Consider the following 26,855-nt stretch of genomic DNA (forward strand, 5'->3'; position numbering starts at 1 on the left):
ACTGAAATGCACTCCTTCATAACATCTCTCCACTTGTTATTTTTATTTTTAACTTCCTTCAAGATCCAGATTGAGCACTATTTTTTAAATAAAGCCTTTCCTAGCACTCCTCAAATGCTACTGATCTGCCCTTCAAAATTATCCTTTATAGAAAGAGGCAGTAGTATATAGTGAAATTGGAGGCCCAGGAAACATGGATTCATGAAATCTCTCAGTGCTCTGGATAAGTCTCTAAGATTATAAATTACAGAGAAGGTGCCAACATGCTTTACTAGAAGGAACTCTTTCATCTGGGAGGTTCTTATACCAATGAAATATAGGGTTTTAGGATTTTTTATGTGAGACAATTGGGGATACGTGATTTATCCAATGTCATGCATCTAGTAAGTGTTAAATGCCTGTTGCCAGATTTGAAATCAGATCCCACTGATTTCAGGGCTGATGCTTTATCTGCTGCACCTGGCTGCCTCTAAAATGTAGTTTCATACAAAATCCCTTTGTATGAATGAATGAAAAAAAATTATTTTATTATGTACAATGTGCTGTGCTGAACTCTATAGGATTATAGAGTCAACTGGTAGTATTCCAGCTAGAATACTGGACCTAGAATCAGGAAGATCTGAGACCAAATTCAGACTCCAAGACTTCTTAGATATTTGACGCCAGTCAAGCAAATCACTTAACTTCTATTGGTCTCAGTTTCCTCTGTCATAAAATGGGAATACTAGCAAATTAGAGGGTTGTTATAAGAATCAAATGAGATATATATAAAGTCCTTAGCCCAAACAAAACACACACACACACACACACACACACACACACACACACACACACACACACACACACCCCTATGAAACGTGTGTGTGTGTGTGTGTGTGTTTATTTATTCCCTTCCCCTTATGAATAAAAAATTAAGACAGTTCCTGCTCTCAATGAGTAGGGACTATTCATAGTAGAGGAGACAATAGGCAGTGTTAGATGGAAAGATGCTTAGGATATAATGGAAATGCATCTTCTTTAATGCTATATCCCATGTTACATGGATAAAACTACAAACACTGCTGACATTGAACCATCTGACAATCCCTAGGAGTTTGGTGATAGAGAGCTGTGGCTGCTGGGCAGGCAAGGGCTTTAGCACCTTCCCAGAGTGTTGCCAGGACATATCCTCACAGGTTAATTCCCTGAATGATGGCTGAGGAGCTGGGTCCAAACAGGCTTTGGTGATATAGGAGCATTTCTTTTCCTTTGATCTCAGGATTCTGGGCTGCGTCCATTATTTCTATCATATTCTGAGGGGAGATGGTAGTCAAATTGGTCATGGTTTGATCTGCCTGGTATATGTTACCTCCTGACTCTTCTGTAGAATACCTTGCTAGTTCATTTAGAACTAGTTTGCCTGTACTATTGGTAAAAATTGGTTGGGAATTGTATATACTTAATTATTTTTTCTGAGGCAATTGGGGTTAAGTGACTTACCCAGGGTCACATAGCTAGGAAGTGTTAAGTGTCTGAGGCCAAATTTGAACTCAAGTCCTCCTGATTTCAGGGCTGGTGCTCTATCCACTGTACTAACTAGCTGTCCCTGTATATACTTATGTGCATGTGATATCCTCCAAAAGAATCAGGGCAGGAACTATTTCATTTTAATCTTTGTATCATTCCCTGACACATATTATATAGGCACACAGTAGGAGCTTAGCAAATAACTAATGATACATTGGTTAAAGTGAAGATAAAAATAATACCTAGATTTATAATTTATAAATAGATTTATGAATAGATAAAAATGGCGTTGTGCACAATTATAGTTGTAACCTAATCCACTACTGTTGACTGGAAAAAATGCATAAAATTAAAGACATTAACTCTGAATATTACCACTTTTTGAAACAAAAACTATCCAATGTAAAGCAAAAAACTAAAAAACCATCCCTAATACTTGAGTTCCCAAAGCAATCAAAGGCAAAACTAATTTAAAATACAAGTTCATTTGCAATACAACAATTACAAAAGCCTTACAAAAACTTAAAAGGAGTAGAGGGAAAGACCAGCCTATATAATGTTTGACATGAGTTCCAACTAAGCCAGATAATTCTGAGAATGTTTGCAAATGAAATTACAAAGGGAATAATAAATCTCCCTAGTTTTCCAATCTTAGTTTATATTGCTCCTCTTCATGAACTTTGTGTTCCAGACAAACTGAATTACTAGAGAATTCTTGAACTTGAAGGGCCATTTCTCATCTCAGTGCAAGTGTTCCACAATCCTCTGAATATGTATGTCATGGATTAGGATAGGAAGTAGACCAATAATTTCTCTAACAAAGGGAAATCCCTTCCAGATAAGGAAACAGATTGGCACTTTCTCTGCAACTCATTGCTTTAGACCATTATCTAGAAGGATAGTATCAAATTCAAATAGAAACCGTTTGGGCATAAAGATTCCAATAGGTGTATATTGACTTGAAAATCCATACATTAAACATTATCTATATTTTGTTGTATTTTATTTTACTAAATTTCCCCCAATTGTATTTTTAAAATATTCTATAAAATTTTCTTTCTTTTTTTTTTTTTACATCACCATAGTATCTATCCCATGTATCCATCACTCTCCTCCTAGAGAAATATCTCATATAACAAACAGTATTTTTTTATTATAGCTTTTTATTTACAAGATATATGCATGGGTAATTTTTCAGAATTGACCCTTGCAAAACCTTCTGTTTCAACTTTTCTCCTCCTTTCCCCGCCCCCTCCCCCAGATGGTAGGTAGATGAATACATGTTAACTAAGACAAACAGTATTTTTTAGAGAAGAAAAAACTCTCAACAACTGATCAAAATATTGAAAAAGTCCAAAGACATGCAATGTGTTCCGATTTACATTTTGATCTGATTCATGCTGAACTAGGGAATATTATAGGCAATTATATGAACCTAGGTCTTGAAGGCCAGTATTCAATTTGAAGAGAGAAAGAGAGAGACAGAGACAGAGATGGAGAGACAGAGAGATGACAGACATGACAGACACACACACACAAAGGCAGAGAGAGACTGACTTTGGGAGGTTTCAGATATGTAAAGGAATCAGCATTTTAACATATCCCTTATTTCCAGCTTGCCCCTATGAAGCTTTTTCACTCCCATTGATAGAGTTTGTATATTTTCTAGTATATTCTAATCTTCATCACTTTTCTGATTTCTGTTTCCTGTCTACTTGGATAAATGGATTTACTCACCATTTAGCATTTGCAGAATTAGTTTCTTGTGAAACTAACTTTTTGTGTGAGCTTTTGATAGGAAGAAATCAAATCAGGCATAAGCTTGTTGAGTCAGGTCTGAATCTCTGTGACTCCATGAATCATTGCACATCAGTGCTATCTATAGAGTTTTCTTTAGCAAGACACTAGACAGCTTTACATTTCTTTCTCCAGTGGATAAATTAAAACAGAGGCTAAGTGACTTGTCATCCCAGGATCACACAGCTAGTAGGAGTCTGCCAAATTTGAACTCAGATTTTCCTGACTCCAGGCTCAGCAGTCTTTCTACTGAGTCACTTATCTGCCAACCTTGAATTATTCTTCTTTCTGTGATACCAACCACTAATGTGGAGATATTTTGCATGACTTCTTAAGTATAATTGTTGGAATACATGGGAGAGATGCTGAAATACACAGGAGTCACCTAACAGTGGCTGCTTGGAGATCCATCCCAGAATGGATCTCCTCTTGTGAGAGAATGATACAAGGAGACTGAGAGGCAGTTGTTCTTTGACCTCTCTGATTGAGGGGCCTTGCATTGTCTAACCTCTCTCCTCCTCCTTCTGCCTCCAATTTATCTCATTCCTAGTATGAAACACCTGTGTCAGCAAAGACTGCCCTGAAACTCTTTCAGATGTTATGATCCACAGCTGTGGAGGCTCTTGGAGAATTGATCTGTCCTTAACATATAATGGCTATTCTATTTTTTGCCTCTGTTTTTGGGAGGTAAAGAGTGGAGGAAGAGATACAATTTGGAACTGACTGAAATTACAAATTTCTACCTCTTCCTGGAGGTGGGGAGTTGAAAGATATATACATTATATATGAATTGACAGATAGTACACATTATACATGTTTTCAAGCTTTTTCAGTGTCTTCATCAGTTGTGCTCATTTTTTCCCAGTTCTGAAAATACTATTTATCATAGGGAATGGCTTTCTGGGACAAATACTTGAGAATATGATGATGTAAGAAACAAAATTATAAAACAAAAGAAAAACTAGATAGCAACTAGAAGTACTTGAAGGGGGAAAAAAAGCCTGTAGACCAGCAATATTTAAGTTTGGGGAGAAGACAGATAAAATTCTAGGCTAGTTTGTCAGAACAGAGCTGCCTGCCTCCAAGGATCCCTTCCTGTTCTCAGTCAGTTCCATTGAGAGGAGTGGACAAGAATCCAGATACCTGTCCATTTTTCCCTCAAACTGCATTTAGACAACCAATGTAAGATTCAAATTTGGAGGCATCTCCACTCCAAATGTTCACACATACCATTTGTCCCCGGGCTGTAATAGAGCCTTTTCTGAGTCGGTATTGGTCTGATCAGCGACAGTAGGTCATGTTGGACTTTGACCAGAACATAGTGATGTCATTTTGGTCCTCTTTGAGCATGAAAAACCATACATCTCATAAGGGCAGCACACTTTACTGTAGTAATTAGCAGCACCAACTAAGAAGTGTTAAGAGTCTGAGGTCAAATTTGAACTCAGGTCCTCCTGACTTCAGTGCTGGTACTCTATCTAGTGCGCCACCTAGCTGTCTCCCCTCCCCACTACCCATCTATCCCCCGGCTCTTTTCTGCTACATTAAATTGTCCACATCAATTTCTTCTGGCATAACATCTTTATAAATGTCATACTCTTTCTAGTAGAATGTAAACTCTCTAAGGATTATATAGCTGGGGGGGAGAGGTTTCCTTTGCATTCCCAGTGTCACAGTACCAGACGTGTAGTAGATGCTTCACAGGTGTTTGATGATTGGATTGAACCTTGCAACACCACATTACAATAGCAACAGAAAGCCCATTGTGTCGTAAGAGACTGCTGCACTTTACCGAGGCTGACTTGTCAAGTATCACATAAAGACACTGACAAAGTTAATAGACGATCTGTTGCAACAGGATACGTAAAGAACGGCATATGTTGTATTATTGTCCACAAAATATTAAAAAATCTGCAGAAAGACGTTTGGAACAAGAGGCAGAGATCAGCCATGGAAGATCTGTGGAAGAAACACTGGGAGACCTTTCACAATGGGACAAGAGAAACCTCGGATATATTGGAATGGGGCATGCATTCAGTCCTGTTCAGGTGCGGTAAAAAGTTGCTTATTCTGATGACATCTCACATCCATCCGAGGAACCTGGTGCTTTTAAGTGGTAACATTTAACAAATGGGGAAACTGAGGCTTGAGGGAGGGATGACTCGGCTAGGGTCATTGAGGTATATCCGCGCTACCCAGCCTCAAACAAAAATGACCAGGCAGGAAACACCCGGGCTCAGCTGAGCCCTCGCGCCGCGTTCGCTCGAGGCCACCGGGGCCACCGTAGTTGCCTGCGCCTTGCGCTCGGCAGCGAGTCCGCTCGGGCTCCTCCGAGGCGGCAGCCATTTTGGCACGGGGGCGGACACCAGGGCGGGAGCAAGGGGGAGGAGCGGTGGAGCGGGAGCAAGGGGGAGGAGCGGCGTGGCCGGAGCCGGCGAGGAGGAACGGAGGCCACGGAATCTAGCTGGGTGAGGGGGCTTTCTGGACTGGGCCAAGGGTGGGGCCGGGCCGCTGGAGCGCGCTGGGGAAAAAGCCATGAAAATTGGGAGGGAGAGAAAGGAAAACAGGCCGGGAGGCTGGCGCGCGCGTGCTAAGGGGCAGCCGCTTGACCGGTGCTCCCATCCCTCCAGCCCCCCTCGGCCCTGGGGCGCTCCGCCTTTCTGCCCTGCGCGCACCTTCCCGCATCTCTCCCCCTACCACCCCATTGGATGCTTCCTCTTCTTCCCGACACCCTTCCCCCGCCGGAGGCATCCGACCGATGCGAACACGGGGTGGGAAGACTGGGGGCGAGAACTGCCGGGAAACGAGCCTCTGTTCGTCCGTGCCCAGGGGCGGTGGGCGGGGCGCGCGGGGTCGGGCTGAGCTGTTCCCTCCCGGTCCTTACAATCGCTCCTGGGGATGCTGCGCGACTTCTGACTCCTTCGGGATCATCCGCCTAAAGTTGGGCGCAGGCGGAGTATCCTAACGACGGCAAACAAACTTTGTTGCTGGCGACTATTCTTTGGATGCTTTTGTTAAATAAATAAGCAGATTCCCCTCAGTCTCCCAGTGGGTGTTGCTTTACCCGCTAACTCCCTCTAGGATTAGTTCATCCCTGGATTCGCCAAAAACAACATTAAAAAAAGAAGTCTAATTTCTCATTCGGTTCAGTTTTGAAATTCACGCGACTAAAATCACAATAGATCATTTAGTATTAAGCATATTTCTTGGAAATATGTATCTGATTGTGATAATGTAACACATGTTGATAAAATTTAAATGTTTTTAAATTATGTTAGAAGTAATTGGATTGAAACAAAAGCATCGTGAGTTGTTTTTTTTTTTTTTTGGTTTGTTTGCTAATATAAGTTTTTAGTCCAAATTTTGAAAAGAATCGAAAATGATGCTTAAAAATCGATTTTGAAACTTGTGGGATTTAAGTTTGTCTTGCTTTGATGCAGATTTTTTTTTCAAGTCATCTATAGGTGAAACTACAAATAAGTATTTGTAAAGTCTCAAAACTTTTTGAGACACACACAATGAATTAGAAAGTTTTCTATCCTATACATTTAAATTTTAAAATCTTCCTCCTCTCTTATACACAAATGAAATAGATTGTTTTCCTGTTAAAATGTAATGTTCTCTGTTGAGGTTTTCTTGGGGTCTCTGGGAGCAGCCTTCGTTTCAATTCAGTAATCACCACACAAGTAGCCAGGTATTAAAGTCCAAATTCTTTATTGTCTCCTTCAAATTCTTGTCTCCTTCACTTGGGGCTTGGCTAGTTTTTCTGGAGGCCTCTCTCTCTCCTTGGTTTCCAGAGCTTGAGCTCCCACCTGCCTTCTCTGGTTTCTGAATCTCATTGACTTCCAAGGGTTTGTTCTTCAACCTCCAGCCACCATAGAGGTGGATGATGGAATGAATCTGTCTCAGCCTCCCAGAGCTTCTAGTGCTCTTGTCTTTCCTGGCCCTGAGAGCTTCTTGCTTATATCTTCCATACTGAGTATACACCAATCATTATATCACTAGGAAACCATTATTTGTTGTAGGATTAAATCAGTGCTAAACCAGATTTAACCACTGTCTCCAAAATTCCACTTAGTAATTCCACTTTGTATCTTGTTTCAAGTTCGGACCTATAACATCTCCTTGTAGGATTAAATCAATCATACTGAACCATGCTAAAGTAGATAACTATTGTCTTTATCAATTCCACTGACTTAGTACCTTGTAAGAATCCTTTGTTTGAAATTCAGAGTTCTGGCCCATAACACTCTTCATTTGATTTTTTTAAGTCCATCTGACTACAATTAAAATTACTCATCTAGTACTTGATGTACTACTTTGGATAAAGTATTATGTTGCTGAAATTTAAATGTTTTAAATTAACTTAGAAATAACTAAATTGAAACCAAAATAAAAAGCTTTGTCCTTTTAATTTTTTAAAATATTTGTATTGGTAGCTTTTGCTTTAATATCAGTTTCACTTCCATTAATTCACCATTCATATTAAATAAAATGTTTACCCATCAGCTATCTCTTGGAACAAAAATTTTTCTAAGGGAAAAGAAAAGACCGTTCAGCAGAACAACAGTAAACCAACAGATCTGACAAGTATATTCCATAAATACACCTCATTAGTTCTCCACGTTTTCCTTGAAAATTTGGAGGAGATGGTTCAGTCTTATCTAAGACTTTCCCTCCCCATTTGGGGTTTTCTTGTGATACATACTGGAATGGTTTGCCATTTCCTTTTCCAATTTGTTTATCATCAAATCTTAATTATAGGTCAAATTCTGTTACTACAAACTCCAAAAGAATATTCAACATCTCATACTATATACTTCTTTAATATCAGTGTAAATACTTTCTCAACTAATTGATGGGAAGACAAAAGCCTTTTATTTTCATAATATATTTTGAGTTACTGAAGCCAACCACATTTCTGGTGGTCACTATTATGATGATGAACCACTCTGAATTTTAGGCTGGACTTGTTCTGGAACAATAAACTTTTGTCACCTGGTTAGTATTTTGAATCCTTTCCAGCATGGTAGAAGCTGCCAGAAGTAGATAGGACCTGGCATAACCTTTAAGAATTCAGAATCATTTACATGGCAGCATGAGACATATAGGAAAGAATATTAAATGTCTGTAAAGGTAGGTTAGAACCATATTGCAATTAAATTAAATATCAAACAAAGGAGAGTAGAAAACTGCTGGAGTTGTTGAGCAGAGGACTGATATGATCAAAGCTGTAACTTAGAAAGGTAGAGGACAGAGTATCAGGCTTGGAGTTAGGAAGTCTGTATTCAAATGTGACCTCAGACATTTAATTAGCTATATGACCCGGGACAAATCACTTAACCCTGTTTGCTTCAGTTTTCTCACATGTATGATGAATTGGAGAAGGAAAGAGCAAATCACTCTAGGGTCTTTGCCAAGAAAGCTCCAAATGGGGTCACAAAGAGTCAGACACAACTGAACAAAAACAGCAACATGCAACACCAGACTGATACTTTGATACACAGAGACATATATAACTATACTTGTAGGGGATCATACTGATTAGTGACTGTGGTTTAGTCACTTTGCTTTCCAATGCAATGGATAACTTTCTGAGATTTATTTATAGATAAATTTCTCATCTGCCATCATTTTGAGGAATATATTGGGAATTCCCTAATTGTAAATTCTTGATGAATTTACAGTTCTGGATGCCCCAGAATACTCTAATTTGAAATAAGTAAGAGTGAAAGCTAATCATAGTGGTAGATAATTGTGATATGTACAGTATGCAAAACCCTTTGTTTCACTTGGATGAAGTAGTGAATGCAAATATTAGTGTCCCCAGTGTATGGATGAAGAAATGTTGATAGAGAGTTTTAAGTGAGATGTCAATGGTCACAGATCATCCAACTACTTTATGTGTGAGATTAGATTCTAATTTTGTTACAGAGAAAATTTTGTTCATCCAGTATTATGCATTTACTATCTTAAAGGCATATAAAACTAGTTATTTCTTAATAAGATTTGACATATATATATAATTTATATATATATGTGTGTGTTAATAAAACAGTAGGACTAATAATAAACTGAAATCATGTATAAAAGAAGCAAAATTATTTAAATTTGGTTTTTTAAGATGCCTTTTTATTGTTCTCATATGCCATACTCCATCTCATACCATTATACCAGTTCCTCTTTGCCTTTTAAAATCCCTAATTTCCTTAAGTTCAATTCGTGCCTCTTTCTACATGAAATCTTTCCTGACTGATACCACCCCTCCTGCTTATAGGATTCTTCCTACCTAGCCCAGTTACCCTCTGTGTATTTAGATAAATACATATACATGCATATGATCTCCCACAGTAAAGGTTGTGAGTTCCTTTTATGTTTGACTTTCTCATGCCTAGCAAAGTAGTATGCAGGAGCCCTGGATGCTTGTTGATTGACTAGTTGATGAATTTTGACTTTTTGCTGCAAATTAATCTCCCTGATTGTGTTCTGCTTGGGTGAATGTTAAAACAGATTTTCATTACCTGGAAATATAACAGTGGGGGAAAGTGGTTAGCTTCTTTGGAAAAGGAAGCTCATTTGCATTTTCTTTAAAGTAGATTGATTCAGATGTGAATAATTAATGGTGAATAATTTTTTAAACTGTTAGTTGTTTTCTAATTATATTAAATTATTATTCTGTTCTTGTTATTCAGTTTTATGTGATTCTTTGAGAGATCCCATTTGGGGCTTTCTTGGCAGAGATACTGGAATGGTTGAGCATTTCCATCTCAAATTCATTTTACAAATGAAGAAACTGTGGCAAATAGGATTAGGTGACTTGCCCTAGGATCATACAACTAGCAAGTGTCTGAGGCCATATTTTAATTCAGGAAGATGGGTCTTTCTGACTCCAAGATGGGTATGCTATCCATGGTGCCATCTACCTGCCCCAAAAGAATTGTTACCTGTATGAAACCACTGCCCTATTTTTTAATCAAAAAAAAAAAAATGACTGGTGTGGCGTTGTGGGGAACTTGAAGTATACTAAGCTCATGAGTTTGTTTTTATTCCATAAGCAGTTGGGAACCACTGAAAAATTTTGAGCAAGGGAAGGCTAGATAAAGAGAAACAAGGAGACTCAAGACTTTTAAAATAATCCAAATAAAAATTGATGAGAGTATGAACTGTGGCAATGGCTATGTGAGTGTAGAAAAAGAAGATAATGCAAAATAAATTTTGTATTTAGTATTGATAAGACTTTGTATCCATCTGAATGAGAGAGGAAGACTTGAAGGATGATGATACCCTCTACAGAAGCTGGGAAATTAGGGAAAAGGGAGAGTTGTGGGAGGGAAATAATGAGTTCTGTTTTGTATGTATTAAATTTGAAATGACAGTAGAGCATGAAGAAGGATGGGTGATGGCCAAGTATTGCAGAAAAATGAAAAAAGAGGATACAGATAATACCACCAGATTTAGTAATTAAGTAAGCATTGGTGACCTTTGAGAGAGCATATCATATTGGGTGTTATCGTCAAAAATCATACTGCATGGAATTAAATATTGAATAGGTGGTAAGTTCGTAGAGGTAGGTAAGTAATAAAAATGTAAACTGCTGTCTATGAGAGACATAATGGAAGAATAATTTGAGGGGTGGAGGTTTTTTGTTGTTATCGTTGTTTTAAAAGAACTTTTTTTATAGGCAGCAGAGAAGGAACTACTAATAAGAAATGGAAAAAGGTAGGAAACGATCAGTGGAACACATTCCTAGAGAAGGTGGGAGAGGATGGAATCAAAAATACAAATAAAAGGGGTTAGCCTTGGAAAGAAGGGGACCACCTCATCCTTTGTAATCAGATAAAAATAAAGAAGTGACAACTGAGTCTTCATGGAAAGTTTTTAAAGTATATCAGGCTTCTTAAACTTTTTCCATTCATAACCCAAGAAATTTTTATGTAACCCCAGATATATAGGTATATGAAATAGGTATACAAATCAAACATTTACTGATAATAAATCATAAAGAAATTTATTTTTTAAATTCTTTAGTATACATATAATTTTGCCATTTATTAAAGACAAAATGAGATGAGTGTGCTTGTTTATTTTTGCATAAAGAATTAAATCTTGGTAGAATATTTGATACCTTTTCCTATTACCACATTTTTTGTGATTCCCACATTCAATTACAGGATCCCATATAGGGACACAACTCAGTTTAAGAAGCTTTGGTATAAAGGATGAACTTTGAAGGATGGCTTCAATTTCTTATAGTAAAATAGGAGAGATAAGGTTTTCTAGTAAGAGAAAGGAGAACAGAGAAGATGAAGTTGAGAAAAAAAAAGAAGTATTAGTATAGTTATTATAAAGGGTTGATAAGAGGAGTTAATCAGTAATCTCTAAAAAGATTGTCTTTCAATGATCTTTTTTTCCCCTAAGGCAATTGGGGTTAAATGACTTGCCCAGGGTCACACAGCTAGGAAGTATTGTCTGAAGCTGCATTTGAACTCAGGCCCTTCTCCTGACTTCAAGGCCAGTGCTCTATCCACTGTGCCATCTAATTGCCTTCTTGCAATAATAGTGAAAACCTAATTGAGGATAGGAAACATGAATTTTCAGTGGACCTAGACAGTGTAAATTCATAATAATCTTAAGCAATGTTCATTAACTCAGTACTAGAAGCAGAGAAGGGCACTGGTATGAGTAATTGAGGACTGAGGGTAAGAAATTGGTGGAGAATAATGCTTTTATGTCACCATTGGTGGGAGAGGGTCAAGACTGAAAGCAAGACCAGAATATCAATAATAGATTGAGAAAATAGGAAGAGATTGAATCAATTAGTCAATGGATATTTAAATACCATCCAAGTTTTAGAATACAAATACAACAACAATGAAACAGTTTCTGCCCTCAAGGACCTTGAATGTCAAATACTATGTTTACTAATAGTGTCTTCTTGAAGGAAATAACGCTTAAATTAAGCCTGAAAGGTTCCGGAAGAAGTAAGGACTAGTATTTTTCTCACTCTTGTCAGGATTACCAACCACTTGATACCAACGTAACCAAAAGATTGAAGATTTGGTTGATATCAGCTGCAAACTGATGAACCAAAAGTTGTGGTAATGATGAAGTTGAGAAAGGAGTGAGGCAGAAGAGATAAGAGGACATAGGTCTGTGATTAGTTAGAGGATTTTAGAGTTCAAAATCTTGGAGTACTTTCAATAACCTAAATTCAACTTTTTATATTCTTGTGACTTAAACTCATTAAAGGTTGCTAAAATGTTTTGCCATAGATTCATTTAAATTTCAGTTCCCATTTAAATTCTTTTGCTATCCATTCCAGTACAAATTAGTTGAGAAGTCATTTAGACATACATAACATAGACATTATGTAGTGCAACCTTCTTTCCATCATCTGCTGTCATTCCATTCTGGGGTTCATGCTTAGTCCTTGATTATTCCTATCAAGGACCTTTTCTGTGCCTATTCTTGAACAGAATTTTAAAAGCTGTGGTCTTAGCCTTGGCTCTTTCTTCTCTATCAAGACAGCCATAAGAGCGCTTTTGGTATTTATATAGTTTTGCAGTTATGATGACCACTAATTAAATCATTCTGTTTTGAAAGTAATATGATTTTCACAGAATATACTTAAAACTATAATTCATTGCTCACCATGAAATGGAAGTTAAAAGGCTAATAGAACTTTTGTCATAAGAAGTCCACTTGATAATATAGAAACATTTAATTTTAAACATTTTTCTTACCTGTTAAGATAGGTGAGATTTGTTTGATGTATATTTAATTGGGGGGCTTTCTTTTGTGCATCATCAGTGAAATCTGGTAATTTAATTCATATGTAAACAGAATAGTTAGTCAAGAGTTGGGAGGCATGCATTTGATTTACTGTTATGTCTGGCTTTAGCTGGACAATGGCTTAATTTAATCCCTCTCTTACTCCCTTTCCTCAATTGTGAAATCAGTGGGTTCGAGTAGATGAATTTTAAAAGCCCTTAGAACTCTTAAATTCTATGATTCCCTTAGGTTTGATTATTACTTAAATGTATGTTATATAGAGTACAACAGGAGATAATATATGTGGAAACATTTTTAACCTTGTAATGTTCTAAATGTATGTAAACTGTTATTAGTATTTGTATCACAGTTATTACTACTATCTTGAGTTCAGCTATTTCATTGAAAACACTTTTCACACATGCTCTGACATTGAAAACAGACAACTTGGTAATAATGACTTATAACATACAGTAGTTCTTTATAAAGAACTTAGTAGGCAAAATTATAATATGCTTATAACCTTTTGCCATATTACAGATTCTAGAAATGAAAGGTGATAGTAGAAGGCAAAGTTCTTTAAACTTAACATTAGAATATAAATGTTTTTAGAACAGGATCTGTGGTGTTGTGGATGTGGCTATGATCATAGTGGTAGTTGTGTTCCCAACACTGCCTTATTTTTTCCTGGGCCCCAAACAAAGAAAAGCAGCACTTTTCAGTGACTTGCAGACATTGTTCTGTGTAGACACAAAAATTAATACTGGCAGAATCATCCAGATTAACAATAAGGGATTATAGGTTTGTTGGCTATACACACACACACACACACACACACACACACACACACTCTGTGTACTTTTGTTTACAAGAAACTTTTCCCTATTTTGGGGGATGAGTTAAATTCCAGGCATAGAAAAATTTCCTAGTCTGCTTATTGACACAAAGATTTGTGAGCAAATGGGGATATATTTGTTTGCTGCACAAAATATTTTGGACTTTGGTTTGCTTTTTTCTGAAGCTTTCCCTTTTCTTTACATTCTTCTTAGATGAAAAAAAACCTCTTAGTTGCCATCTTCTTCTTAATACTTTTCTTAAATACTTTGTAGTTTCTAGTTATCTCCAACCAAGGTGGGCAACTCATTTCCTTTATGTTAAAAGATATGGCCATAAAGGCTATGGCAATGATTTTATCTTAGGGTAGCATAAAGGAATAAGTAGAAAACCATTGAACCCATGCTGATTTGAGTATGTGTACTAGCAGTCCTGAATCTGTGAATCTGCAGAGTTTACTAAATTCTAATCTATACTGAAATAGAAATGGAACAATAACTCAGTTACTCCTTAGAAGATGAATTTCATCAAGGCCAGTCACCGTTCTAGGTCCTGGTTCTGCTACTTTGTAACATTAAATCATTTATCCTTTCTAAGCCCTGTTTACTTCTCTCTCAAAGTAGAAGATTGGATTAGATAAAGTCTAAGGTCCCTTCTTTATCTAAATAAATTATACTACTATGATACTTGAAAAAAAATTTTAATAAAAGTATAATTGGCCATATTTTGTTCAATTTATATTATGGTCTAGGATTAGAAATACCATTTCTATGATATGTAAAAGTTGTTTTTGTAAACTATCCAGGCCCAAATGGATGGATAATAAAAATATTCAATAGATTAGTGATCTTTGTTGCTCTCAATATTTCTTTGCTGCAATTCTGCTTTTCTCTTTCCTGGCTGCTAATTGGATTAAAGGCTGTTTTGATAACTATGGCATCCCAAGATGAAATTGCTCTCTTTGAAGATGAAGTAAGGTAAATAGCTTTCATTGCAATATAAACTAGGACATGAAAATAGTAAGAATTTTTATGGGCATCCAAAAAAGATTTATGACTGTTATTGTGTTATTATAGTAATAAACATTAATCAAAGTATATGTTCTATTAAACACATTAATCAAAATATATGTTCTATGAAAGAGATGTTTTATATAGCTACTTTTTCAATATTACATAGATCATATCTATAAATTTACTGTGAACATAAACTTTTGCCACAGGTCTAAGAGTAATGTCATACACATTCACATAAAGTATATCAGAAGTTTATGGTAAATAACAGTTCATTTTTTTAAAATTGACTGTAGATAACTATATGTTATTGTTTGAATTTTGAATATAGCATTCATTTTCCTTGAGTTTGTTACTTCACTTTCAATCAGATGTAGGTAGATAAGCATTAGCATAATAAAACACTTTTAATAATAAATTTTGCCACTTTGAATAAGAAGATTTTTATTATTTATAATAGTTGAGTCAATGTAGGAAAATATATAATAAATTTTAGTTTTAAAAGACTGACCTTATAAAGTTGTATCCTGGAGCAGGGTGTTCTATTCAAGAGTAATAGATTTTTAATCCTATTAAAATGAAGGAGGCTTTGTTTGGAATTAAAGATCTATAATCATGTATAGTAGTTTGTATCTTAAAGGAAGACTGGATGTGCTAGAAAAAAGTTATATTTAGATAATTATTAGCTCTTAAATAATCTCTCTTTTTACATGCAATAATAACAGGTTCATTTTAAAATCAGGTATTTTCTTATGTGGCAAAATATTTTGTCCTTTTTCTGCAATTATTTTTAATATGATAAAAATTGCTTTGTTTCATTTCCTTAGATCTTGTTACAGTCACTTAGAAGCAATGACAGATCTTGTAGCGGTTTGGGATGTTGCCTTAAGTGATGGTATTCACAAGATTGAATTTGAACATGGGACTACTTCAGGAAAACGTGTTGTATATGTAGATGGAAAGGTAGGAAGAAAGCCTTTATCTTGTTTATAAATGTAGTTTATATTTGTCTTGGTATAGACTAATTAGTGTGAACAATTAAAGCTGAATACAGGAAAAAAACTTTTTTTTTTTCCTTCAGATTTCTGACTTTGTTTTAGTTTACGGTTTTAAAGAGATTGATGATAGGAGTAAATTGTTTTCTAGAATAAGAATGGTGAAATAGTAATATCTTATCCTGTGGAAACTTGAAGTGATACTTAAAACATTTTTCAGCTTTAATAAATCTGATTCTATGAATTTGAATTCATTCCATGATTTTGGAGCCAATAATTCACTTGGCTAATTCTAACTAATAAGTAATAATAGTGGTAATTTAAGCATTTGTCCATTCTAGTATTTTCCCCCCACTATTCATTTTTACTTGTCTTAGATTGTTCTATATTTATCATAGTTTCTGTTTAACAGTTTTTGTTTGTTCTTAAGTATTAGACGTTTGTCTTTTCTCCTCTTAGTTCTCTGCCCTCATCTGTCCCAAAACAGATCATTCTGTGTTCTATAACTTTAGGAGAAAGAAAGACAAACAGAAATAGAGACAGAGAGAGAGAGAGAAAGATTTTTGTGCGGATTCTGTATAACAGAAAAAGACTTTTTAGAATAAGAGAAGTCGTTTTCAGCCCTCAGAAGAAGGCCACTTCTGTTGGAAAAGTGAGTCTCCCTTCAAGCAAATGTACTTTCAGCCATTTTCAAGGAGATGAATGAAGATAGGCATTTATGTTAAAGCATGTGCAAGAGATATGTAGAATTTAATCAATCATTCTAGTATTTTCATATTCTGCTTTTATATTTTACCACTTAGGAAGAGATAAGAAAAGAATGGATGTTCAAACTGGTGGGCAAAGAAACATTTAATGTTGGAGTTGCAAAAACAAAAGCTACCATAAACATAGATGCTGTCAGTGGTTTTGCTTATGAATATACGCTGGAAATTGATGGGAAAAGCCTCAAGAAATATATGGAGAACAGATCAAAAACAACAAATACTTGGGTTTTACGTTTGGATGGTGCGGATTTTAGAGTTGTGTTGGGTAAGTTTATGTTCCCTCTGTAATATCTGTTAGTCATACTCTTTCTTGAAATTACTGAATAGAAATGACCAAGATGGCCCAATTTTTATTTTCTTAGGTTATTTCTAATGTGCCAATTCTAAAGGAAATTTTTAAATATGAATGGATGAGTAGTTTTAACTTGAAGTGTCCAAGTTTGTGTACCAAATTGTTAAGAATACTAGGAATTATGATTTTAAGGGAAAAAAATGTCATCATTAATAAGAGTATTCTTTATTAATTCTATCTTGCCATCCTCTACCAGAACTGTTAGAAGTAGTTTTCCTATAAATGTATGCTATATTTACATGTTCCAAGAATCTTATCAACCTGTAATCATCAGCTTTAGCAACAGTATATATTTTATATATTGGTATTTTATCTCTACTAAGACTTACATAATATGGAGATAACAAGCACCTACCTTACAGGGCTGATGTAAGAATTAAATATGATAACATATATAAACCTTATGAACCTAAAAGTGCTACACAAATTTAACTATTATTGTTGTTAATAGGCCTCGAGGCCTTTCTTTGAAAATAGGGTAATTATCCAAACACATAAAAATTTATTATTTGTAGTTGAATTAAATTCTTTTTTGAAAATGAGTATTAAGTAAGTATACAGAGTGATAACATATTTTCATTATATTAAGGAAATTTTAAGTCAAAGACAGATATGCCCTACATCTGAATGGGAAGCAACTAAATTACAAACTTACTTTAAAATTTTTTTTTTAATAATAGCTTTTTATTTTCAAAATACACGCAAAAATAGTTTTCAGTATTCATCCTTGCAAGTTAACATTCACCCTTGCAAAACTTTAGTTTCTAAATTTTTGTCCCTCCCTTCCAAATAATCCAGTATAGATTAAACATGTGCAATTCTTCTAAACATATTTCCACATTTATCAAGCTGCATGAGAAAAATCTGAACAAAAAGGGAAAAAAAAGTAGAAAGCAAATTGCAACAAAAAAAAAAGTTGCAAATTTTATGTTATGATCATACTCAGTCCCTGTAGTTCTCCCTCTGGATGCAAATGGCTTTCCCCATCACAAGTCTACTGGAATTGGCCTGAATCACCTCATTGTTGAAAAGAATCAAGACTTTGTTTATCTGATGTGGGTATGGGGGATTTTTTTTTCCTACATCTAAACTTAAGCATGTTGTGAGGAACAGATGAATTACTACTTAAAAGTACTCTGCAAATCTTAAAGCATTATGTAAATGTTAGCTTCTCTTGTTCTTGTTATCATTATATGTTGTACTAGGTATTAGAATATAAAGATGGAAACATAAATGTCCCTATTCTCAAAGCACTTGTTTTGTGTTTGGGGGCAGTGGTTGGGATATAACAGAAGTTTGTTTTAAGAATGTATCAGAGGTCAAATTTTCAATAATAGACAATCTGCTGATAAACCAGATAGGGAAAAAACTTTTAATCCTCAGTCTTCGTTCTCTATTCAGAGACATTGTTGATTGAAATCTTGGAGTTTTTAAAAATTCTGATTCATAAATTTCATACTGATATTGTCCAGATTTAAAGATACCACCTTTCTCCTCTTATCCTTATTTCCTCCTCCTTCACCTTCTTTAACTATTAGGCTGTAACTGGGAAATGAATATAAACTGCTTGCATTTTTGTTTTTCTTCCCGGGTTATTTATACCTTCTGAATTCAATTCTCCCTGTGCAACAAGAAAACTGTTCGGTTCTGTACACATATATTGTATCCAGGATATACTGTAACCTATTCAACATGTAAAGGACTGCTTGCCTTCTGGGGGAAGGGGTAGAGGGAGGAAGGGGGAAAATCGGAACAGAAATGAATGCAAGGGATAATGCTGTAAAAAATTACGTTCTATCAATAAAAAGATATTAAAAATAAATAAATAAACTATTAAGCTGTAAGTATACAGATATTTGTTTGGAACAAGTATTCTTTGGGTACCCACATAAACATTAAAATTCAGAACAAAAATATAAAGTATAAAGTTTGCAAATTTCTTTTTTAAACCACTGATTTTTTTTTTTTTTTTAAGGCTGTACCATGCAAGCCTTGTTTATTTTTAATGGTTGATCTTCTATAATGACCTTTCCATAATGACTTAATGAATATGAAGGAAATGTGAATCAGTTAACTAGAATAAAAATAGTCTTCCATAAAGAATAAATTACCAGTAGAAGTATTCAGTTCTGAGAAAGGCTTTAAATCCTTATCATATTTAAGCAGTATTAGTTATTGAAGATTAGACATAGCATGTCCTTCTATGTGGGACCTTAACCTATTTTTAAAGTATGTACTAATGAAAATGAGACAAATTGTTAAAAAGAATCCCTATCATTTAAATTAGCGATTTTGTTATACATTGCAATAAAAACATTTGTAGTAAGTAAGCAGGTTGGACTAGTCCTTTCCAACTCAAAATTTGACTTCTGTGATGTTTTATATTAGATGTCCTCACAAAATTATTAATATTAGATCTACTTTTAGTTTTCCAGGGGTTTATCCAGTTGTAGATTATCTTTGTTCTTAGGGTTCCATTTCTTTCTTTTTACTGCCTTTATGAAATGTCAGTGCTCAGTAAACAACTTCACTAGAGCTTCAAAAGAAGAAGTAAAACACAACTCTGTGAATTCCCTTGTTTGTTGTTCTGGAAAAGAATCTGTTAAATTAAAGGTTGAAGGGTTTTTAATTAAGATGAGGTTTGATTTTTTTTCCTTGAATTTCTTTTATGTATGTTCTTTTTTTCCTATACTTATGCTAGAAAACCTGAAAAAGTTGAGTCTAAGATCTATGCTTTTGTAATGTCTTCTAGCAGATTTTTGAGAAATACTACTTGGCAAAGAAGGAATGATTTAGAGTATTATGGTATAAACTTTTAACATGAAAGCCACATTTTGAGGCATCTATTAGTAGCTAGAGTATTTAACATTTAATTTTGTGCATGGAAAAAAAAATGAAGAAGATGCAAAGAAATCTTTATTTTTCAGTTCTTATAGACTAAGCACAACTAGCAGTATAATGAAATATTTATGATGGCAAAAGGAAAATCTTGATAATACTATACTAGTATTAAACAAGTCAGCTCAGAACTCCCCTTCTACAGGAGCCTTGCCTAATGATTATATAGAGAAAGGAAATCTAGGGAAGGATAGAAATATAAAACCCTAAATAAAATGTTGTCTAGGCATCTCTCATTTATCGTAGAATGGTTTTGAGATCATTGTACTTAAAATGTTATTGGATGAGATAACAACATATATGCTTATGTTTTAGGTGGTAGTAGAATACAATTAATTTAGATCTAGGAATGTAGGTGTTCTGAACAAACCACTCAAATCATAATAAACTATGATTCCTTTCAACTATGTTTTCCAAATTGGGACATATAAATGTATCACAAAGGCTCTTCTTTATATGTTGTGACAAATTAAGCTTTCTTTAAGGCTTTCCTTCCTTCCTTTCTTGGTTTTCCCTCATTTTTCTACACCACCAAATCAGTGAGTCTTACTCTAATCCTTTAATTTTGAATACAGTCTGAAATTCTTTTTAGTTATTATGGTAGGTCTATGGATCTGAATATTAACCTTTAGACTGCTTCTATAATAGTTAATTGTTGCTTTGTGTTTATGTAAACATAAACAATTATTACTTTTTCATTAGTATAGTTAGGTTATATCCTGGCCTTTCCATTGATAAAACAGTATCTTTCCTTTCTTTGTATAGATAACAGTCTTCATGAGTTAAGTACCATAATTTTATTTATCTTGGTTTTTTCTGCGAATAATGAATAAACACTTATAATTTCTTTAATATTTAGATGAATGTCAAAGCTATCAAAGAATGGTAAGTATCATAGTAAAAAAAGATTTTTATTGTGAAAGGCATTTTTTAAAAGCAGTAAAACATAATAATTTTTCTGAAATACTATTGTTAAAAATAATTCCCTCCTCAAATACAGAATTCTAACATTAATTTATCAAAGTCTTTTCTTGTTGCTTACAGAGAAAGATACTATGGATGTTTGGTGCAATGGTAAAAAATTGGAGACAGCAGTAAGTAGTTCATTTGATATTGTCTAGATTTTTGCTTTGTATATAATTGGCATTAAAATATTTCAAAAATCAGGTTTTGCTAGACATAAATATTATGTAAATAATTAAGGCTCTATCAGGTTTTCTTTCTTTCTTTCTTTTTTTTCTGAGGCAATTGGGGTTAAGTAGAGGCAAATGCCCAGGGTCACACAGCTAGGGCGTTAAGTGTCTGAGACCAGATTTGAACCTTCAGGGCTCTATCTACTGCATCACTTAGCAGCCCCTCTTTTTTTTTTTTTTTTTTTTTAATGAAATCATCTTGATATTCAATTCAAGGTGTTTTTCCTTAGGCAGTACTAGAAAGATATGAATGTGGAAATAATATGTAATGGAAACAGCTTGGACTATCTACTTACTTTACTTAATCTCTCTTTTTCAAATTATTCTCACTTTTTCAAAAATAATTGCAAAGTTGTTTTAGTACAAATATACATACCACACCCTACAGAAGAAAAGCAAAGACTTAGTTATGTCTTGACAAGGACTCTTGGAAATAGATGATACATAGACACAGAATAAAGCTTTTTAATAATAAAAATAGAGATCCTAGGATTTCAGGTTACACCTGAATGGGGACTTTAAAAGTCACTGCATCTAATTCCCTCATTTTATTGACAAGGAAACTGAAACTAAGAAGTGATTTGCTTGTAAGTATGAGACAGTATTTGTATTTGAATCTCCTTGACTCCAAATCCACTATACTCTAAGCTACTTGAGGACTGCAAATTATAGTTATACTCAAACTACAATTATAATTTTGTGGTTAGGAGTGCAGTGTAAAAAAATCAAAAAAAGAATCAGACATGAATTAACAGGGAAAAATCTGCAGAAAATGAATCCGAGAGTGACAAGGAAGATTGAAAAGAGAATGAGAATAAAAGTTGAGTAGCTGAATGAGAATTTTTAAGCAGTTGTAAGTGTGTTAATGAGAAAATTTGTTTAGGCCCATTTTATTGTACCTATTATCCTGCCTCTTTTAAGTCCCTAGATGCTTAACCCTGCATTTGGAATGGGTAGAAATAAATGCCATAAATATTTAAAGGCAGGAGAGTGTCGTTATTGAACATGTGCCATTTCTGGTTAAATTTTATTTGAATAGGTTTGGTATTTGATATAAATTTGGTATATTTAGTATAAAAAGTTAAACTGGAGTTTATTTATTTGCCAGTGAGTTGATAAATAGGTAATAGAGTGAATGATATTGTAAGCATGGATCCAGAAATTGAGATGGATCTGTTGGAAAGGCATCTCCTTATATCCAAATAGCAAACTCATTGGTTTAGACTCATGTTTTCATCAGTATAGGGAACTCTGAGTGAAGAAACCCAGTAATAATTCAAAGAAATTCAGTAACAATCTGAACAAGGCAAATTAGGAACTAATTCCTTTAACCTAAGTTAGTTTGGACAGTTAGTTGCTAGTGGAATTACCAAGATGTGGTTTATGGAAAGCTAAAACATACGCAATAAACTAGTTTACATGCCTTTTTGGTAGCCAGCAAATTTAATAGCATAATAAGCTGAGATTATTCAGTATTATACCCAAGGTTACATACTAAGGAAATAGACTATAAATCCTCATACATTTTATATATGTTATGATAAATATTAATATGATAATAACAAGACAAAACAAAAAGATCAAAGTCTATGGAAAAGGCTTAGGATAATCATCAGAGACTTGATTTATCTTTTCACACAATATCTGTTTTCTAGCCACAGTGGTAAAATTATCTGATAAATTGTAGATTCTTAAGATAGGTAGACATAATGCTACAGAATCTTTATCAGAAAATCTGAAATATAAATGAATATAGACTATATAAGTAGATTGTTCTTCCTTAACAATAATATGCTTGCTTGTTTATTAGATAAGATGAAATTTATTGTTCTTTCTAATGTCATTGTTTTCCTAGATATGAGCATAAGCATACCCAAGCACCTGTATATTTTCATAACACTATAGCCCAAATTTCAAGTTATTTCTTATAATTTTTGATTGCTTATTAATTTCATAGAAGCATATGGCTTGGGAGTTGGAGAGGCTTCAAAGAGCATCTAGTATAATCTTCATTTTATAGACTAGGGCTCATGTTATTTACTCAAGATAGCAGAGGTAATAACTTCCAGAACTTGGACTTGAAAACACAATCCTTACATATAGAAAGTGCTTAATAAATATTTAATTAGCATAGGTCCCCTGATTTGAAAAACAACTTCTCTTACCATTTATTATCATCTTTCCTCCCCCTAACTCTGGGGGAGTTTGCTTTGCTTTTTCATAGTGCCACTAGAAGCCAAGTCCAAAGTAAACCTAAATAATGTCAGAGCAGCTATCTATTGCTTATATCCTCCTCTAACTTGCTCCCCCCTACTCTGGAAAACCAAATGTATGTTCACCCCATCTCCTTTCAGAGACATCAGCCCTTTCCATCCTTAGCAGGGTGGGCATAAGTTTAAGATGGTGCAAAGATGGAAATAATTCAGCCATAGAAGCATATAGATAGAAGGGAAAATTATAGCTTTAAATTTTTAAAAAAAGAGTATAAGGAGCTTGCTGATGCCTTTATAAATTATAAGAAGAAGATAGAATAGATAGCTAATTTGTTAGATAATGGTAAATGGACTGAAAAACAAATCCTGAGAGGCTAGAATGATGAGCCAAATCTAATAGGGTCAAACTATATTTGGAAGAGTGATTATTGGACTCCTTCGCTTGACCACCAAAGGCAATTTTTAGCTTGCTATCAAATGGTATTGATATGAGTGGAATAAGGAATCTCATTAGAAGGTATTCAGAACAAAAGATTAAAACTTGTTGGAGATGTTTTAGAGAAGATTCACATTTCAGGGAACTAGGTGACCTTTAAGGTCCCTTCTTATTCTTATGCTTCTTGGGTTTGTTTGGCCATTTTGATAGTCTAGTACTTCAGTAAAATCCATTACCTATTTACTTGAAAAATGATTTGTTATGTGTTAAGGATGCAATAATATTATCTCATCTCATTTCATAATCTCATAATAATAATAATAATAAGCATGTAAGAGTACCTAATTTTAACTGGTGATTGATTTCACTTGGGCCTATTTAAAAATATTTTTCCTTAAAGATATATATATTAGAAGTATAGAAATGGTTAACTTAATTTTTGTTCCAAAGTTAACAGGTCAATACAATAGTGAACCTTTAATCTTACTATTTTCAAATTTCTTGTTTTTATTAATAATTTAAAAGTTTATGTATATCAGAAAAAGATGAAAAATTTTTATAACTTTTTTTTTTTTTCTGTTTTAGGGTGAGTTTGTAGATGATGGAACTGAAACTCACTTCACTATTGATAATCATGAATGCTATATAAAGGCTGTCAGTAGTGGAAAACGAAAAGAAGGGATTATTCATACTCTAATAGTGGATGATAAAGAAATTGCAGAGACTTTTGAGTGACTACCTGTTTATGAATTTGACAGTTGCAAAGTAAAAAAAAAAAATCAGGGATTTTAAATTACTGTGGTAATTTTATTTGTATTTCTCCATATGTTAATCTGTGCTATACTTATTTTCTAGTTATGTGAAATTAATGTTCATAGTTGAGGCACAGAGGAAAAAATTGATTATGTATAATCTTAGATAATGCAAATTATTTTGTAAATAATGTAAAATGTTACATTGAGTAAAAAAAAGATGTAGACTAAAATAGCAAATGTTTTAAAGAGGGAAACTTACTATAATAAACTGTAATAAAATTGGTGCTGATCATTTTTTAAAAAAAACTGATAAACTTGTCTTTTTCAGCTCTTGAATATGAATATAGGTACCATTTATTTAATTTTAAAACAGTTGGAATATGCTGAAATTCTGTTCTCATTTTTAACCAGTTGAATCAACATTTTTCTTAAGATTTCTCATAGCAGGAATATCTAATGTTATTAGTACCTGATTTTAATAAAAAAAAATTGTTCAAATTCAGTTGTAGTTTGCATGTTGTATAATGAAAACAGATGACATGACCTTAAACAGAAGTAAATTCCAAAATTATGAGTCATAGCTCATAAAGTTACTAAACTATGCAACTGCATGTGACCCAGTAATATAGCACTATTAGATCTGCATCCCAGGGAGAATAAAGAAAGAGAAAAAAGACTTACACAAAGGAGAAAAAATACAGCAACTCTTTTTGAGATGGCAAAAAATTGGAAACTAAGGCAATACTTAATCAATTAGGGAAGAGCTGAACAAATTATGGTGTATGTATGTGATAGCGTGTTCTAAGAAATAATGAAAGAGTTTCAGAGAAGCTAGGGAAGACTTATATGAACCGATGCGTGTGTATATGTGTGTGAGCACATTTTTCTGCCTAATATAACTGAAATAAAGATGTTCACCTGTTGGAATCTTTTTGATTGATCTGATCTTAAAAGGAGATGTTTTGGGCCAGAACTTGAAACAAGGGTACCAAGTAGAACTAATTGCTACAATGCTTGTGTTCACACCTTTAGAGAGCTCATATAAGCAAGAAGTATTTAAGGACTCATTGGAGTTCACACGTTTGGGAGATTTCAGGGTTTAATATGAGATATCTGAATTCACACTTCCCTTGAATCTCTTAGGGCCAGAGAGCACTATGGGAGGAAACCCATAATCCCACTCTCTCGTATCCCACAATCCCTCTCTCTCGAAGAAGGAGCATAAATAGAGCTTCAGTGAGCCCAGTCAGGGAGTTCAGCTGAAGATTGAGAAGGGAGCATCAGTTCAATTGAGGAGAAGCCCTCTCTCAGAGGTGCAACCAGATTCACTTCATCTCACACCACTGTGGTGGCTGGGCTCCTGCACTTCACCCCCTGAGACCAAGCTGGTCTGAAAGACTCTCCAGAAAGCTAGCCGAGCCCCAAGTGAAGGAGACAAGAGATTCATTCCATCTTTGTGCTGGCTGGAGGCTGAAGAAAGCAGAGGCAGAAGCAAAGGACAAAGCTGCAAGAGCTCTTAGAACCAAGCAGAGAGATAGGCCTCAACTAACCGGGCTATTTTGGAAGGAGAAAATAAACGTTTGAACTTTTATCACCCGGCTGCATTTTGGGTGATTATTACTCTTAACTGCAACTAAGGCTGCCTCCAGAAAACCTCCCTGAGAAACCTGCTCCCACAGAGAACCATTATATTTTAAAGAAGAAAAACACCACATTCACCTTTAATAATGGATGTTCCACGGAGTCCAAACTGTGGGACAGGTGCTAGACCCCCTTATCCAAAGTGACTACTCGGAGGCATCTCCATGTACAAAGAGGAAGCATTTATTCAGTCCTTGCAAGGAGAGGCCCAAGCACACCAGCTGAGCAGCCCACCATGGTATGTGGCCGGAAACAAGGAATGGATTATATATAGCGGAAAAGACCAGTACACCACCCCCTTCCTGTTGATTTTAAACTTCATTGGATAGACTGAAAAGGAAGTAACCATTGATCAGTGGTTGTCAGCAGTGTGGGTTACATGATTTCCCGAAGCTTAGATCTTCTCTCCAAGCCTCTCTGTATTCATCCTGCTGGTCATTTCTTACAGAACAATAATATTCCATAACATTCATATACCACAATTTGTTCAACCATTCTCCAACTGATGGACATCCACTCAATTTCCAGTTTCTAGCCACTACGAAAAGGGCTGCCACAAACATTTTTGCACATACAGGTCCCTTTCCCTTCTTTTTGCCCTATAGACCCCTGAGAATGGGGTCACATGACTTTCTGAAATTTAGATCTAAGGTCTGACCCACTCAATCCCACAGTGTTTTGAGA

General features: G+C 34.8%; 1 protein-coding gene across 3 annotated transcripts; it reads left to right on the forward strand.

The window, feature by feature from the left end:
• Window positions 1–5,111: 5,111 nt before the first annotated feature.
• FAIM (Fas apoptotic inhibitory molecule) lies at window positions 5,112–25,028 on the forward strand. Of its 3 annotated transcripts, XM_051985632.1 has the most exons (6): window positions 5,728–5,771; window positions 14,827–14,885; window positions 15,749–15,884; window positions 16,720–16,948; window positions 20,978–21,027; window positions 24,361–25,028. In XM_051985632.1, exons 2-6 carry the CDS (start codon window positions 14,842–14,844, stop codon window positions 24,508–24,510), a joined length of 609 nt encoding a protein of 202 aa, XP_051841592.1. In that variant the 5' UTR covers window positions 5,728–5,771; window positions 14,827–14,841; the 3' UTR covers window positions 24,511–25,028. The 3 variants fall into 3 exon arrangements, with proteins under 3 accessions (XP_051841591.1, XP_051841593.1, XP_051841592.1); XM_051985631.1 differs by lacking the exons at window positions 5,728–5,771; window positions 14,827–14,885 and adding an exon at window positions 5,112–5,351; XM_051985633.1 differs by lacking the exon at window positions 14,827–14,885 and having other exon boundaries at window positions 5,673–5,771.
• Window positions 25,029–26,855: the final 1,827 nt, after the last annotated feature.

The sequence above is a fragment of the Antechinus flavipes genome, chromosome 3 (assembly GCF_016432865.1).
Source record: "Antechinus flavipes isolate AdamAnt ecotype Samford, QLD, Australia chromosome 3, AdamAnt_v2, whole genome shotgun sequence".
NCBI classification, from domain to species: domain Eukaryota; kingdom Metazoa; phylum Chordata; class Mammalia; order Dasyuromorphia; family Dasyuridae; genus Antechinus; species Antechinus flavipes.